General features: G+C 34.8%; 1 protein-coding gene and 1 long non-coding RNA gene across 3 annotated transcripts in view; one reads left to right on the top strand and one right to left on the bottom strand.

Annotated features, from left to right (window-relative positions):
- Window positions 1-1,750: 1,750 nt before the first annotated feature.
- LOC127860389 (uncharacterized) lies at window positions 1,751-7,875 on the top strand. Its single transcript, XR_008039734.1, has 2 exons — window positions 1,751-1,811; window positions 7,695-7,875. It is a non-coding gene; the product is annotated as an uncharacterized LOC127860389 (long non-coding RNA).
- A 69-nt stretch (window positions 7,876-7,944) lies between these two features.
- The window catches only part of LOC127860386 (uncharacterized), an 87,534-nt gene continuing 78,248 nt past the window's right edge, over window positions 7,945-17,230 (bottom strand). Inside the window, exons 1-2 of one of the 2 annotated variants that reach the window (XM_052398437.1) lie at window positions 11,335-11,453; window positions 7,945-10,529 (exon numbers count right to left, since the gene is read on the bottom strand). In XM_052398437.1, the coding sequence (XP_052254397.1) occupies window positions 9,555-10,529; window positions 11,335-11,337 (978 nt within the window). In that variant the 5' untranslated portion in view covers window positions 11,338-11,453 and the 3' untranslated portion in view covers window positions 7,945-9,554. Of the gene's footprint in view, window positions 10,530-11,334; window positions 11,454-17,230 lie in introns of those variants that run through there. The other variant, XM_052398438.1, reaches the window with a different exon arrangement.

Genomic DNA, 17,230 nt, shown 5'->3' on the forward strand with positions numbered 1-17,230 from the left:
AGTTTTTTTAAAATATTCTGTGATATTGACGGCAACCCACATATTATTATTGACCAATTTATGCACCAAAATTACACTGATTTTCATGAAATTTGACAAAGTTACAAACATGTTATCTTTTAAGTTTAAAAACTTAACACATGATTGCAGTGCAAACCGTAAATCAGCATGAGTAGGTTACACCCAAAGGGCCAAGTGTTATTTCAAAAACACACATCGTGAAAATATGTTGCTTTCTAAGTGTACATAGATTGATACATGATAAGCGGGGTACCAAACTCCCACATGTTTACTTATAACAGTGATGTGAATTCAAACATTGCTGATAACACATTTATCGAAAAATAATACATCAGTTTGATTGTTTTCTGAAATAAGTGAACGTTATCAAACGGGGATTTCAGTAACTGTACATATTGAATCTGGTTATACCAGACGCCCCATGTTTGTTTCCACGTGAAATTAGTAATAAATGACTCTTTGATAATTGCTGTATCGATGTCAATTATGTAAACAATTCACTCAACATTTTTTGACATTTTTAACATACAAAAAATATACGATTTTATAACGGCGATTTCGATAAGTTACGCATAGCTGGTACCGAAAAACCAATGCCTTTACATATAACGTACTATAATACATATTAAGCTTTGCTCATATGCCATTGTTTCAACCTTTATTATGGAAAGCGCTACACAATTTTTTTTTGGTAATTATCTCAAATAAATAAACATTCTATTATTGGGATTTCGGTAATTCTACACCTCTAAGCTGCCAATCACAATTGTTGAGATCGCATTTCGGCTTTGTTAATGATAAAAATACTTTGCCACCAACTTATAATTATGGATACTTGCTGTCTGATTAACATACATTCCATTGACACCGTTAAACCAATTTTAGTTACGTTTTTTAACACGATTATCTAATATGTTTCAGACGATGAAATCCAGTCTACCCCAGCTGTTAGCATTTTTTTCTCTTCTATACACCGTCACACAGAACCCTTGCCATAGCCTTTCCCAAAACAACACATACTGTTTACCGTGAAACCTAACACAATCCATGCAAATGGACTGGCATTAGGGAACATCAATCGGACATCAGTCATCTCGGCTTCCTCCCCCGTAAATCGGACATCACTCATCTCGGTTTCCTCCCCCGTCAATCGGACATCTCTTATCTCAGCTTCCTCCCCCGTCAATCGAACATCACTCATCTCGGCTTCCTCCACCGTCAATGCCTTAAATGCAATAGAAATGACATTGAATACCACGGATGTCAGCATTGCAGCAACCACTCATCAACCCCATTGCACATGGCTTCCTGCTGGGGGCCGTGGTCTATGGATAAGGCTCCGGAGTTCGTGCATCCCGGGCAGGAATCCGTTCCTCGGAGCATTCCGCGCTCATTTCGAGGTGCAAACTTCTTTGTACAGGTGATCACACTCATTACTTTTTGACGGTCTTTTTGCCTTAGGTCTCTCATAAGGTTGGTCCTTCAAAGAAAATGTATTTAATGAAAAGGCTGAACTGCTATCAAGTGCCATTTGAAGATACCATTTTACGCGCCTTGTTTATTAAATTGATTCTATCGTAAACCAAAAGTTACTACAGTATTTGGTAAAATGGCGTAAAAACTTCTTTCTTATACATAGTTCAAACATACAGCACAGTGTGACAATATATTGGCATTACTGGATCGTCTGTATTTCAGTGGACTTCCATGCCCTCCTGAGTGCCATCGCCCGACCCCAATATCTGGTCAGATACCATTGGCAAACGCTCGGATCAACACATAGGGATTGTGTAAGTAACATATAACGAACATACAAAGGCTATATTTGTTTAAGGTGTACATACCGGTTTTCTTTCTTACAGCCTTTCACTTTCTTTAATATAAACATAACACAGATATCTTCTAGAAATGTGAGAAATATTTGTTTAAAAGACGCATACTCATCAGGGAAAGATGCTCTATTAATAAACATATTATAAGTAGTAAAAGTATTCATTAAACTGATTGGTTTTCGGATGTCTATACGACATGCAACTAGAGCGTTCACTGAAGGGTTTAATACCCATTCCTAACGCTTTTATTCACACATAGAGCCTTTACAACCAATACTGCATATTGACTTTTGGCCTGAAACTGGGGTCTTTGCCAAGGAACGATTCTCTGCACAGAATTTGAGTGTTTAAGCCAGTTTTATAGAGCTCCAGCCCTCACACTTTGATCAGAATGATGAATAAAACATTTAAAATCTCACCCATAATATCATGATGTATAAATAGCCATAAAAGAGAATGCATCTCACGTTGATTACAGTATATCGGTAACTACTCGATGGTTATACAATATACAAAGCATCATAATCGTACCTTGAAATAAAACCCAAATGGGCTTCAACTACGTTTCGTCTTTATTAAAACGAATTAGAGGCATAAGATATTATAGTTTAACATTTAGGCAAGAAAGAGTCTGAAATAAGGTAGTAATTACAAATTTTGGCCTGGTCGTGTCTTTTTGCAATAATCCAACTTCCAAGTATTGACCCTCCGGGTCTCTGTGAGATGCAAATGTCAAGAGCATTTTTAATGTAAACTCTGACGCCTGAAATCCAGTCGGCACTTTAATAGGTAAAAGTAGGAAAAAAACTATTTTCTGGCATTAATAAACACCAAAAGATCATAAATATATCCCTAATGCGCACCTTAAAACAATTTCCTTGATATGATGTGCTCGCATAATGATGATATAAATCCAAGTTTTAAACACGTCTACGGTTCGAGAAAATGTCTTCAATTTTGCAATCAAAATCTATCAATCTAATTTGAAAATATGCTAATTTATGCATCGACTATCTCCGGCAACCTTGGCAAGATAGATCTCGTGTCTAATAAACAATCGTGCTACATCGACTATCTACGGAACCTCCGTAAGATAGATTGAATCTTGAAATCTAAAACTTCTGGTTTCGGTTTGATAACGTTTTTTATCAACTTTTTGTTTGGAGCATTTATCCACAGAAACTAACAATTTGAAGTCGACGGTAACAGGAATTGTATGTGTTACGATGCATTTGGTTGATTGCATTCGATTTTTTAGACAAACTTGAGACTTAATAATGTTCACATTGAATTTGGTTTACTTAGGAAGAACTTTGAGCTGTACGTATATGCTCAAATAAGCTCAAAGCATTCAAGAAGAACTATTTGTATCTATTTGTAAACCATAGAAAAGTAAACGGCCAGCCCCTTTTCGGCCGACATAGCTGTATCTATCCTTTAACATCAAATTATAACAGTACCCTTGAAAGAAAATACGCTTGCTCATATACATAATACACAATAAAATCCTCCCATAAATGGAAAATTTATAAAGCGGACAAGCAATTGTGACCTCAAGTTTTTCAATGGCGTTGTACACGATGAAGAAATATATCGTGTCAGATAGGCGAACAATTGTGAGGAGTTATTTTATTATCATTCAATACAGTTGGGCGTTCAGTCCGGGCAAGGTTTTGGCTAGACCGATAGACTTACGGGACAGGGTAATTCCAATATAGCCAACCCTTACTGACGTGTAGTGAGCGTATTAGTGAAGTTGTATAAATTAAATGTAAAACAACTTTTAAATTTGTGCAAGACGCATTGTTGAAGGGCAGTTTTACAAATCAATTTAGAGACCGCACTTTGCCAAATAAAAAAAATAATATTACAGATCGAGAAAAGTCGACCTTACCTTCCCAATGTATAGTATTAAAAATAATGATAATAAAAAGTATACTAAAAAAGAAAGTTGCTATTACAGAAATCTAATAATATCCTATTGTAGATAAACTGAATATATTTAAATTAAAAAAAAAAAGTTTCATCTCACATGATTATAACAGTTTTTCTTTTTATATGGCAGCGTTTCAGTAAGACGTTTTAATCAATACAAAATTAAACAATTTAAACCCTATTTAAATATCATTTAAGTAGTAACGGCAAAAAACGATTTATATTCATACTTGATATTTGTGCAACATCAATAGCAGCATGTATTCAGCTACACAACAACCTGTAAAATACAGCATTTCACATATTGCATAAGCATGTGCTAATATGAAGCAGAAACTATAACAGTAGTGCATATTAACATGCACCTTATACTCAAATAGTGCGGACTTTTCTTATGATATGGCTAAACATTCACGCCTTTTTGTACATCATAACTTTTGTAGTTCAGATATGCTAGGTCTCATTTAAAAGTGTAATGTAGTTTTTATTTCACTTGGATTAGTTCATTTAAATAAGAAATGGAAGTCATCAATTAAAAATAATCAGATTGTGTCAAGCAAGAGTAAAATTAATATGTGGAGAAATTAAAACGAGTTCATTCAAAGTTGATAAATAAAATTGAGAGGTGTGAATCACGTCATAAATGTTGATGCTGGATCCACGTGGTTCATTTTAAAGTAAAAGCCAAAACAAATGGATCAGTACATGGACGGTCATTTTGCCCAAAACACTTTAGCAAGCGAAATAAAAGTGAAATTGCCTTTTCCATTTTCGCTATAATCATAGGCGATCGCAAGGTCCAGAATAATACACGTAAATTTGTACATTTGTGTTGAACATTTCTGCCAATCGCATTCAGCATCTTCAATCCTGCCATTAAGTAACTTTTGAACGATCATAGCCAGTTTATTTCGTTCAGTATGTGTTTTTAGCAAAAAAACAACGGAAAAAAACACACGTGATAAAGTTCAAAATAGACCACGTGGACGCAGTTGAAAAACAGATTTACTTTTAGTTTATTTTTAGAAATATTTGTTCGGCAAATCCGACGCTAATCTGATAAATTTGTAGTAGCTTTTGACAGATTGTGGCATGTATTGAAGTCAGTAAATACTTAAAAATGATGAATGCAAACATTTGAACTAAATAACTAAGTAAAACACAAGAATAAAATTAAAGAAAGAAAAAAAGTTATCCTCAACCACTGACCCTTGGAGTAAAAGTCTAAAACCTTAATCTCTCGGCCGACCGTGCTCATATAGTTAGATGTGTATTTAATACTTTTTATAAGCAATCCTCGTAGTGTCACACAATATAACGATAACAAAACACATATCCAAATTAATCAATCGTTTCGCGTTTGTAGCGCTTTAGAATTGTCCGGTTTTTTGATCGTCTAAATATGCATAGAATTGATATTTTAGAGCGTGGTAAATGTTAAGTAAAATGTTGTCAAATACCCCGGTAACCAAAACCTGAAAAGGTTCTTTTAAGCGCTCTTTGTTTTTTATTTGATAAAACATGCTTAAAATTGTCAGCTTTCTGTATTTTAAGTACGCACAATAAGCAACATGAATAAAATACTTATTTTTTTATTAAAGATTGTGCTATTAGAAATTACTGTGCATATGCACATGCTTGTTCTTATTATGTTTATAATTATGATAAGTATTCGATTTTACAGATACAAAGAATACTAAAAGTTACACGAAATAAAACACAATAGTTTCGTCAGAGTCATAACATTGGCTTCGCAATGCTTACTATTATGTTTTACTGTCCTGGAAATTTTTAAAGCAATTGCTTTTGACATGTTTAACCAATAGGCACATTTTGTGTTTGATTGTATTTTAATACATTTAGCGGTTAATCAATATTGAATGTATATAACCCGTATACGTTTAAGAGAAATAATATAGGACATGACTCAGGCAACGTTTTTGTTCAACTATACGAACAAAGCTCATGTATATCAGGTTTAACAATAAGTGTCGTTTTCTGAGAAAACTGGGCTTAATTAATGTGCGTAAAGTGTCGTCCCAGATTAGCCTGTGCAGTCCGCACAGGCTAATCAGGGATGACACTTTTCGCTTTAATGGTATTTTTAGTTTCAAGGAAGTCCCTCCTTACCGAAAATCAAGTTTAGACGGAAAGTGTCGTCCCTGATTAGCCTGTGCGGACTGCACAGGCTAATCTGGGACGACACTTTACTCACATGCATTATGACCAGCTTTCACAGAACAAGACACATATTTATGGAAGTCCCAGCATGTTCAATAAAACATTGTTCAAATGTACAATTTAAGTTCATGCCGATCTTTTTAAACAAAAAAACTACAGAAAAATTGTATTAATTATTCCACCGTCCTTTAAAACACGTGGCTACGATGAGTTCAGAAGTTGTCTGTATCTTTCATTAGTAAAACAACTTAAATACTACAAATCACTAACGCACTTAACCATGAAACTTGCTAGGAATTTACAAAAATCGCGGATGAGAGTAAAAAATTATGATTTGTTAAACAAAAATACGTGTCTGCGAGTTGTTGGAGCAGTTTTATTTTGAAACCTATTGATCACTACCGCCTCACAACAATTAAGCTCCGTTTGGTATCAGGTGAGCGCTGCAGGTACTTTAGTCCTCTTTTTTCAACTGATGAAACATTAAAAGTAAAAACAAATAGAAGTTAAAAAGCAGTAGTACAAGAAAGTAAAGTAAACAAAAGTTGTATTCCATTCATTTTTAAGTTTATGCTGAACGGCAGAAAACCTCTTTACACTCGGGGGCCGAAATAGGAATAAAGTTTACGGACGTAATTTTTGGGGCGATTGCCTTCTGCAATTCACCCCATAGGTAACATTATATACGTATACCGAAGAATGTAGTCCGTTACTGCATTTAACCACTTTGCATCCACATTCTGCATTCGCAAACAAAATAGCTCCGATGAGCGCGTTCCATCCATGGCCACATCTTTGCATTGTGGCATAAGCGCCCGAGTAACACGCAGTCCTCATGGAAGGTGAATACAGCGACGAAATATCGGTTCAATACTTGACTATCTACACTTAACCGATACAGCGCATTTATGTTCTTTCGTTTTAAGAAATCAACTGCGTTCGCGATATGGGCGACAACATTTAATTACCACGCGCTACATTTTTTACGGTAAAAGTAAACATCTCAATGTTCTCTGCGCTACAAAGTTTTTATATCACAATACGCCCGTGCTTTTCATGCCAGTTTTGAACTTTTTCCTTACACACGAAATACATGTTGTGGTTGTCCCTTTCACAGCAGCTAATACATTTGCGTTAATGGTTTCCAAGTGATCAAAACAATAATAAAGTCGCTACATGACCTACACTGTGTCGGTGTGACTTGAAATCCAGCAAATATGTTGATCGAATATATATCTATGAATAATAATGGAACCTACATGATATATAGAAACTTTGGATACATATAACACTAAGTCAGAGAATAATCTAGGTCACCAGTTTAAATGATAATGATTAAAATTGTATTAACAAACGTTTCGCAGTTATGAATTGGCACGTGCGACAATGACTTGTTTTACAAAGCAGCTTTTACTTTAGCCCCAAATAGCTAAATCATATATTGTGTTGACAGCCTGTCACTCTTCCTTAATTCATCTGCTTTATTCAACAAGTGTAATTGGTTGGCATCACCGTGTATAGTGTTTTTAAATTTGAGCAAAATCGCCCCCAGTACTTTTAGTATTTTGATTATTTGTATTGGTCGGAATTAAGGGTTGGCGTCCCGTTAAACAACGTAAAAAATAACACATTAGCCAGTATTCCAATAATAATCTAATATTTAAAAAATGTTACATACACAAGGCATAATAATGTTTTAATGTTAAGATGTTTTGTCTTTTGCAGATCATTGTTGAAGAACTTCTCGGATGACACATACACAACTCGGCGAACGGACACTTTATATAAAAATGACCGTAACAAGTAGCGATACTTTTGTGCTATGATTGTATACGTTCATTACAAAATATAAGCTGCAGCATTTTGTAAACTGGTCTCATAAGGATATCAAGATATTTGAAACGCAGTACATGAAATTATTCTAAATCTTTGTTTATCAGCATCTTTTAATAATTTCCCTCTCAGAAGTAAAAGTGACAAGGATATCAGTAAGACTGATGGATGCTCCCCAAGGATGTTTTGTCGATATATGGTTTAATTGTATGGAAAAAAGTGTGACCTTGAGAAAATCTATTGTTAGCCTCAGTGACCTTGACCCCAGTGACCTCAAGCCTCATCAAAAAGGTAGAGGTCTATGCAAGGTACCTACATCCCAAATATATAAGAGATCGATAAAATATTGAAGGCGCTATGAGAAACTGTAACCAAATTGTGACCTTGATAAACTATATAATTAGCCTTGTTGACCTTGACCCCTGTGACCTTAAACCTCATCAAAAGATAGAGGTCCATGCAAGGTACCTACATGCCAAATATGTAAGAGATCGGTAAAATATTGAAGGCGCTATGAGAAACGGTAACATAAGTATGACGGAAGTAAGAAAGGAACCCCAAACTGGCAACTACCTGCTCCCCATATATATATAAAATGGCGTATTTGCTGCTCATCCGTATATAAGGGTTGGCAAAAAACAACATTTCAAAACTTAAATACAGTAAGAAAGGTCTTAAGTTTAATTTAACTTTCTAAGAGATTACGAATGCGTGAAAATACGTATCTAAGGGGTAAAGGGTTAATCAGAACAATCAACTATTAGTATGCTTGCTAAAGGATCACTTCGCTGTTAAATATCGTCTATAATGAATCTTCTTGTATCTTTCTTGATTAGCAATGTTCTGACTACCGAAATGGTTTTTACTAATAATAATGACTATGGGCTTTCTATCGATTTTTTTCGTTTCGATATCGTATTTTTGAGCGGATTAACTATATGTTTAAATATCGTTTCTAATGATATATATATCCTATTCTTAAAGCGTTATTATGGGCTTTTTTACTGTTGAAATGAGCTTAACAGAATTAACAGGTCAAAATAGTTAGTTAAAATGTGGTAACTGACCAATTATCTGCAACTCATCTTGCTACCAGTTGTTTATAAAAATATATCATATATTCGATATTTTACATGACTGTACAGTCCACTAAGCCGAGCGGAACTGTCCGTTTATTAGGATCGGAGTGAGTGTTCGTGTGTTGTCTATGAACGAATCTGCTCTAAAACTTAATTTAGATTCACATTGTACATCGAATAATTTCTGTCGTCAGTTGTCAAAACGAAATAACGGTTGATATTCAAATGCATTATTTTTCTCTTTTCGGGATAATGTTTAAGTATGTTGATGCTACATTAACAAATATAAGTGTGTATAAAGTGAAAACGCCAAAAATAAACAACGGTTGCGATAGACATCTATAAACATAGCATATAATGTTAGATGCGCATAACATCACTTCAAAGCGTTAAACGCATACTACAAACTTTAGTTCACATTGATTGCCTAAAATGCTGAAAATGAAACAATATTACCATAGTGTGGTCAGTTACTGTCAAGCCGTCATTAATAAACACAAATGTTTCTAAATATCGAGAGAAATGATTAACATTACGGCCAAGAAAAATTCTTAAATAGTTTAGATATATCCCACCAAAAATTGAAATGGAATTGTTCAAGCAAATAGACGACATTGAACGACTATGAAAGTAGACAACAAAATCAAATTATGTAACCTCGTGCTCAGGTGAGCTATTTAGCAGATTCTTTCACACATGAACAAAATCTCGTGGAGAATGTCTTTTTGGTATCTTTTATGTTGATAGTCTGGCTTTTGGGACTTAACCGTTGACATGTCCTAGACAGATATTTATTGCATAAATGTAAACGGTGTGGAATCCGAACTGAAGCTTCAAGATATATTTCTGCATGATCGTCTTCATCATCATCCGAACATTCTGGAAATGCAAAAGCCAACTGCATTATTCTTTCAAGTTCTAACATAATCTCACCCGGGTTAAATAGTTTGATTTTGTCGTTATTACGAAGATGCTGAATTACTTTTTCCTCATTTGTTGTCGTAAAAGCTTTGTCATAGCCCAAAGAAATAACTTCGTTAGCGTTGTCCACGAATTTTGTAAGAACTAAATAACATTCATTAAATGGTATATCACATGGAATATTATGAGAATATAGTAATATTATCATTTCTTCGGTTGTTTGAAAATGTTTAACATAATCTAAATGCATTTGATGTAAAATATTATTGTCTAAGCAATAGTGGACCTTATTGGTTACTACTAACGCTGAACTGTTTTTCACTCTGCTATCTATGTTTTCAAACAAGTAGCGTTTATCTGGATCAAACACACGGCGTTCGCCATGGAAAGACAAACTTTTGAGAGTACTGTTCATCACAACCGACACTCGTTGAAATAGAAGCGTTCTGCTCGAATTGACTTCATCGAGTTCGATTACGTACTTCCTGAACTGTTCTACAATAGAATGATCCTCTTGTATGATTTCCTGAAGTGAAACTAATGCAATAGCTATGTACTGGTAGTTGCGCCTTCCGTCGACACCACTTTTCTTATACATTTCATGGATGTGTTCCCTTCCTTGAATGCCAACATCCCTTAGGTCTATGAGGAAACGGAGGACTTCATGCCTATATCTGTCTACAGCGTCGATTTTGTTCTTCAGTATATCCTGAGCATCTTTGTGAAACTATATTAAAATCACAATGAAATACGATTCAAATACTCAATGAATAATACATCAGCATGCTTTCAGATTTTCTGTAAGAAACTAGGGCTGATGCATGCATTATTATTTGGTTTCGGCGATCCGATCTATGATGATTTAACTTATTTTGATCAAGTATTTTTGCAGTCAACCTGTTCATAATCGTTCGTAATTTCATTATAAAACACCGAACGACAGTAAATACAGTGAGGTTGGACAAATTGTTATAGATGATATTGACTAATATATAAGAGTCCATGTTTAAAATGAAGCAAAAAGCAATTCGAAATGTTATGTCAATTTATGCATGATGCGTAAATTGTTGTCAACTTAAAGATGCTGAATCGTTTTTTAAATGCGTTTATATCCATCGTTTCAAAACTAATGTTGGAACTGTTAAAAAATTAATCGGAAAACTACATTGTAAGCAAAAACGCAGTTTGACTTTGCTTATTTACACTGTCAACGCTCACTCTGACGATTATTTACGGATATATTTCCGTAGATGAAGACGCTCAGACACGGAAAACTAAAAAGATTCCGGCATTCATCGATGGAAATCGTGCAACCAGTGAAATGTGAACAAGCAGACATTTTGACAGCCATAATTGAAAGGCAATAAAACTTTATGACGACTTCAAATCTGTTATCATAAGTTATTGGTAAAGTATATCTTTCGGCATGTAAGTGTTCATTTGCAAAACAATGCTATTATTTTTCAGATTCAGCATATTTAATAAACGAGTCGTAATATTGATTCTTACAACAATTAAACAATGTACAATACCATGACTTGATGATAAGCATTAGTCCATGTTTTCGAATTAGGTATTACTTCGTGAGTTAGTCACCAGCATATAGCGTTAAGAAACAATCCAGCAAAAGCACGCAAATACACCTATATCCATTTATAAAGTTTCATGAATACAATCGATAAACTAGAAAAGCGATCCGAGCAAACTATTTACGGGTAATTTAGATATTAGCAAAATCTACCCTGTTTGATAGGTTTATAGCGGTGTACACTTTTTATTTATGGTAATTGCACGCGTTATAACTTTAACGCTTCCATTGTATTCGTGTATATTTCACAGCGTAGCATTTGTTAAAGGGGCCTTTTCACGTTAGTAAATTGACAAAATATATTTTGTAAACATGTTCCAGTTTGCAAATTTTCGTTGTAGTTATGACATTTGGTAGGAAACAGAAGTACTGAACATCTATCATGCTCTAAAATATCCATTATATGAATTTATAAAGCGTTGCAACGCGAAACGATTGAATAATTTGGAGAGTTCTGTTGTTGTCGCTATATTTTCTAGGGGTTAGTGGTTCGAACCCAGTTGAGGGTTACTTTTTTTCTTTCTTTAATTTGTTCTTGTTTTTTTTTACTAGAGCTATTAAGATTCAATGTTTTACATTTATAAATATAAAGCATTGCATGGCAAATTTCAATACATACCAAATCTGTGATAAGATCCCTGTTCGAAGAACGAAAACTGTTCGCATATAGACATATTGACAATTGTCAAAAATCCGAACATAGACGTTTTGTAAAAACAGCGTTTTGTAAACCGAGTACCTATCAGATAACATTGATGAATCATTGTGTACACACCGGTCTTACTGACATGTGTACAAACGCAAAAGGAATTGTTGGTAGCACTTCTGTTTCGAGAGAAAAGTGAAAGCGAAAGTGGGTCATTTAATCGTGCTTCTGATAATCGCTATCAGTCTTAATACAGATTCAAAATCACATTTTAAAATAATTAATTAACATTTTTTAAACAACATTCCGTTTTAAACATACAATCAAAAACGATTTTTTCTTTTATTTATATCGTTTTCATTCCTACGCAGAACTACTTTGGCGGAAGCATAATTCCCCAAACCAGGGAAATGTGATGTATCTTAGTATAGAGGTGACAATAACGTATTAACGTCACCATCTATGGATAGAATGTGGATGAAATTGCGCGTTAATCGATGAAATAATTTGGATAATTACTTTTTATTTCATTACAATTGTTCACAGGTTATGAATTTTTGTCATGAAGTACATTTAACACAGCGTAACTATTGCACGCCGAAAAAGCAAGGTGGTAAAGATGAAAACCTTTAGTACAGAGGACCCGGGCTCTAAACCCGGTGCGCACAACTGTTTTTCTTGTCTTTTTGATTAAACATGTTTCTATCGCTTCAACTTTAAAGCATTGAACTTTTAGCTTCCTGCTTAAAAAATTGTCCTGTTGAAAAGAACTATACAATTTTCCAAGTCTTTGAAGAAGCCCTTATTAAGTAGGATATGTCGATATCCACTGAGATATTGTATAATTTAAGTTGAAAGTATTTAAAACAGGTATCGAATATGCCTCAGTATTACTAACATCAAACGAAAAGTGTAATTTTAGATAATGAGTTGGCAAAGTAATATAATGTTTCTCAGCATAGTGTGTTATACTGTATTTATTAGGTACTATTCAAGTGGATTTTAGATTTCATTTGATCAGATACATAAGAAAAACAGATAAAGATGTACTAAACACTGTCTTGTTGGCAGCAGTGAGAACATGCACTTTCTGCAAAAGAATGCGTGGCTCGTGTCCATATTCCTAGTCCGGAACTGGCTTGCCGTCCACAGAAGCTTTCCGTATGCAATTCACGCGGTTTTGCCAGCATTGCGGGCGTTGTAGCAACTTCCGACGCTCAGCGGCAACTTCCTCGGGAATTTCTCGTTCACGTAAAATGACGTTCCTTTCAGTGCATTCCCTTGGCGCCTTACGAATCAACCTTCATTGAATAGAGTGAACTTTCCTCACATGCTTCTTGGTATACCGTCACGTTTCATGCACATTCTGCGAATTCACTCTTAGCTTTCTTCGGTAATGACCATTTCGACTTTCATCTTGTCGTAGATAAAATGCCTTATCTTGATTGCCACGCCTTCATTGGATTAATAGGGACATTCAAGTAAAGAACTTAATACCAGATTTTAGGTTACAATATACTAAATACTCGTTTCATGTACTCTCTAAAAAAATATCATAGTTGACCTTAAGGCATGTTTTACATCTTAAACTATTGTTCGGGTTTTATCTTTCGGAGATAATGGTAGGGCATAAATAGGTATTCACGACCGAATCCCTGAAATATGATAAACTTGGAGACTTTAGTAAAGCATTGCACTGAAAAAGGTTACATTCCACTAAGAAACGGCCGAAAAAAAGTTGCAAAAACAGTCGATTTTGATTAGCGTCAAGTTCTTTTTTAGTTTGAACATGACATATCTTTTTTATTGCATAAATCGATTTCGCTTAGAATGGCCTGTAAGAAAAGGTATGGTTATGGGGGTCTTTATGTGCAAAATGTTGCATTTATTTTCGCTCAAAGTTGTCGCTTTTACATTGAATTATATAGGGAAACTATTTAGTATATTGTGACCTTTATCGCACGGAGTGGGACAGGAGTTATGTAACTTTCGATTGCAGTGGCTTTCTCCAGTTCGACCACCTTACCGGTAATCATACCAAGACATATAGAGCTATTGCTTCGTACAACTATTATTTGGACAAACTCAAAATTTCATATCAGTATCGAAAATCGGAAGCTTCGCAAACATTCTTTTTTTATCAGGCAGTTCATACATGTCATCATTTTTTATCAATAGATTCCAGCGATTTGATCCCATAATCATTCAGATCTATAGAGATGTAGCTAGCTTCTTAAACAAAACCTTGCCTGGCACATGTGTTTTGTTCATATTTAAACACCATCTCATTAATTAGTATCACAATTTAGCTTCTAATCTCATGAGAATGACCTGATGGTCGGTCTGCTTAATTGTAACGAGTTTGAGTCTGCTTTTTATCTTCCATATTATTTGAAGGATTTTCATGACACTTACCTAAAATGTTTAAGAATTTATTTACGATTATTTGCACAACGTTTCAGCCAGCCACGCTCAAGATCAAAATCACATATTTGTATTGTGTTGTTTAGTTTGATTTCTTCCTACGAATACCAGAGAAACAATCATCATCTTAATTAATAAAATCAACACTTTTATGTGCAATAGGCACAGATAAAATAAATATGCATTAAGATATTTACTCAAGCTATAAAGTACATCTAAAATAGACAACGAAAAAAGTACATTCACCAACGTTGATACGTTAATATTCACATAAAAATATGCATGAAAAAAACTTATTGGAATGGGCGTTAAAAGGGAACTCAACTGTTTAACATCCAAGAGATAGATTAAGTTGTGTTTTAAACTTATGTATATATTTATTGCATTTATTGACCAACAAATACCGACACCCGTTACTTTAAAATAAGAAATAAGACAGGCAAAAAAGGATTTTAAAAAGCTAAAATTCATTTCGAGCTGTTTATTTTTGGGTAACCTGTTGGATCCCCATCTATAATAGGCATTTTGATACGCAGTGAATCAATACATGCGTATCAATATAATTGAATAATAAATACTACCATTACGTAGACGTATCTGAATTTACGGATATTTCTTTGCACTTGTGTTCCAATTTAATGATACATTTAGATGATCCGTGTCATTATCGTATCTCTTCTGATATTGCGAGGGTACTTTTTGTGTTGACTTAGTGAATGGAACCCGGAGCTTGAACATCGGTTAATGATCACCAATTTAATCAAGCTGAAAACTGTTAACCAATATACATGTACATAATTATATATGTTTCAATCCACAGGCAGACCAGCCTTGTCCCAGTTTGTGAACAATTTATCTTTGTTTCTGCGACTTAAACAATCCCTGTGCAAGCGAATCGCGGATACATATACCTTATCCGCCAAGTATGTTTGTTTACCGGTATGTTCTTTTTTTTAAATTCCCGTCGTAGTCTTTCCGTGAAATCCTTTGTTTCAGCCTGAGTCATGTCAAGTTTTGAATGCGTTATGAAGACATTGAATTTTCATTCTTCGTATGTGAATAACAGAATTTCGGTAAGTCTGCGACATTTGCAAAGAAGCTTGTACATAGCTTCAAAAGTTATTTGACTAAATCGGCCTAAAGTTAAACGTTCTAAATTGTTTAGCGAATAAGCGACTGCATCGAATGCATGGCCAGTCAAACCGATCTTGTCTTCTGCGTTATCTTTGAGAATTATTTCTGAAATGCTTAGACAATGATGGACAAGCAGAATGAAACCGACGTCCGTAATTCTACAACAGCATGTTAGGTTTATACTACGCAGGATTGGACAGCGTTTTGCGATTTTGTAGAGACAGCCATCAAAAAGATTGAAACAGTGGGCGAGACTCAAAGTTGTCAAGCAGATAAACAATTGACAGCTGTGCTTGTCTAAAATATGTTGGATTATCCCGAAACCTTCTACGTGCAATGCCCTTAATCGACTGCACCTGTCCAATGCCTTGCCAATACATGTTGGCGTCACGAATCTGCATTTTGATATCTTCATCACACGAAGCCTTTCTCCGTTGGTAATGGTGCCTAATGTGTTGTTCGAAAGACTTGCACATCCCAATATTTCAATCCACTGTAGTTTCGAACAGTTTTGAAGAACGTGCAAAACGGTTTCATCGTCTATAATCGCTTCAAGGAAATTCAGTTTTATTGTAGATAGAAATTGGTTTCTGGAGGCAACATCTCTGATTCCTCTGTTGATTTCGTCGTTTTTATCTGAGACAAACGAATATAATTTTTTGTCGTACTGCTCATAGTTGTCAAAGTTACCGAGAACTAGAGTGTCCAGCTGCTAACACTTTTCCGCAGTCCTATATAGGCATGGCGCAATGATTTCCTGACTTCGGTTAGAAATGTCAATATAACGAATACTATCATGAGCTGATACCAGTATGTACATGAATACATGCGGGAAGAACTTATGATTCGTATTATTCAAGACAACTTTCTGTATTCTCTTGGAGCATGGTTCATCGGGTATTTTGTCGCCATCACAAAGATAATTATTAGAGCATAATGTTTTTGACAAATCTATTGATTCCAAACACGGTAGCCCACTGAGCAATTCAAGCACAGTCTGACTATTAAGGAAACACCTGCGCAAACCAAGATGTGTAAGATTCTTTAAATGCTCTCCTACATTTCTTTGGTGATTTAAACGTCCAATTAATTCTTCTAATAAGGAACCAACTACGAGCATTTTCAGATCTTTAGGACAACATGGCATATCGAAGTCAAAACAGCAATATTCTAAATATAAACCCAACGTTTTGTTAGCATTATATCGTGATAGTATGACAGATAGCCGTTCGTGGGCGTAATATAACTTCAATCTCTTTAGCCTTGGAAAAAAGAATTTCTTTTTCTGCATATTGATCATTATACTGTCAATGTCTATTTCCAAATCTTCTACTGTATGTGATATATCGCTAAGGAACCCCATAAAATTCTCAATTCTGAAGATGGCTCGAATGAAGTCATTACCTCGAATACGCCGCCATAGTATTCCGTGTCGCGAAATATGGTTCCATGTTTTGCATGTCAAGCGAACGTTTTGAAGAACCTCGAACTGGGGAAGTTATTGGAAAATAAGGATCATGACGTCTTCTGGAAGCGTCAGAATGTTCACGTCAAAACTGTCCATAGTTGTTACTTTTTCTAATGCGGTGTCTGCAAAAAAGGTAAATAAAAGAATTGTTTGTATATGCAAAACAAC

Source organism: Dreissena polymorpha, chromosome 15 (assembly GCF_020536995.1).
Source record: "Dreissena polymorpha isolate Duluth1 chromosome 15, UMN_Dpol_1.0, whole genome shotgun sequence".
Lineage (NCBI taxonomy): Eukaryota > Metazoa > Mollusca > Bivalvia > Myida > Dreissenidae > Dreissena > Dreissena polymorpha.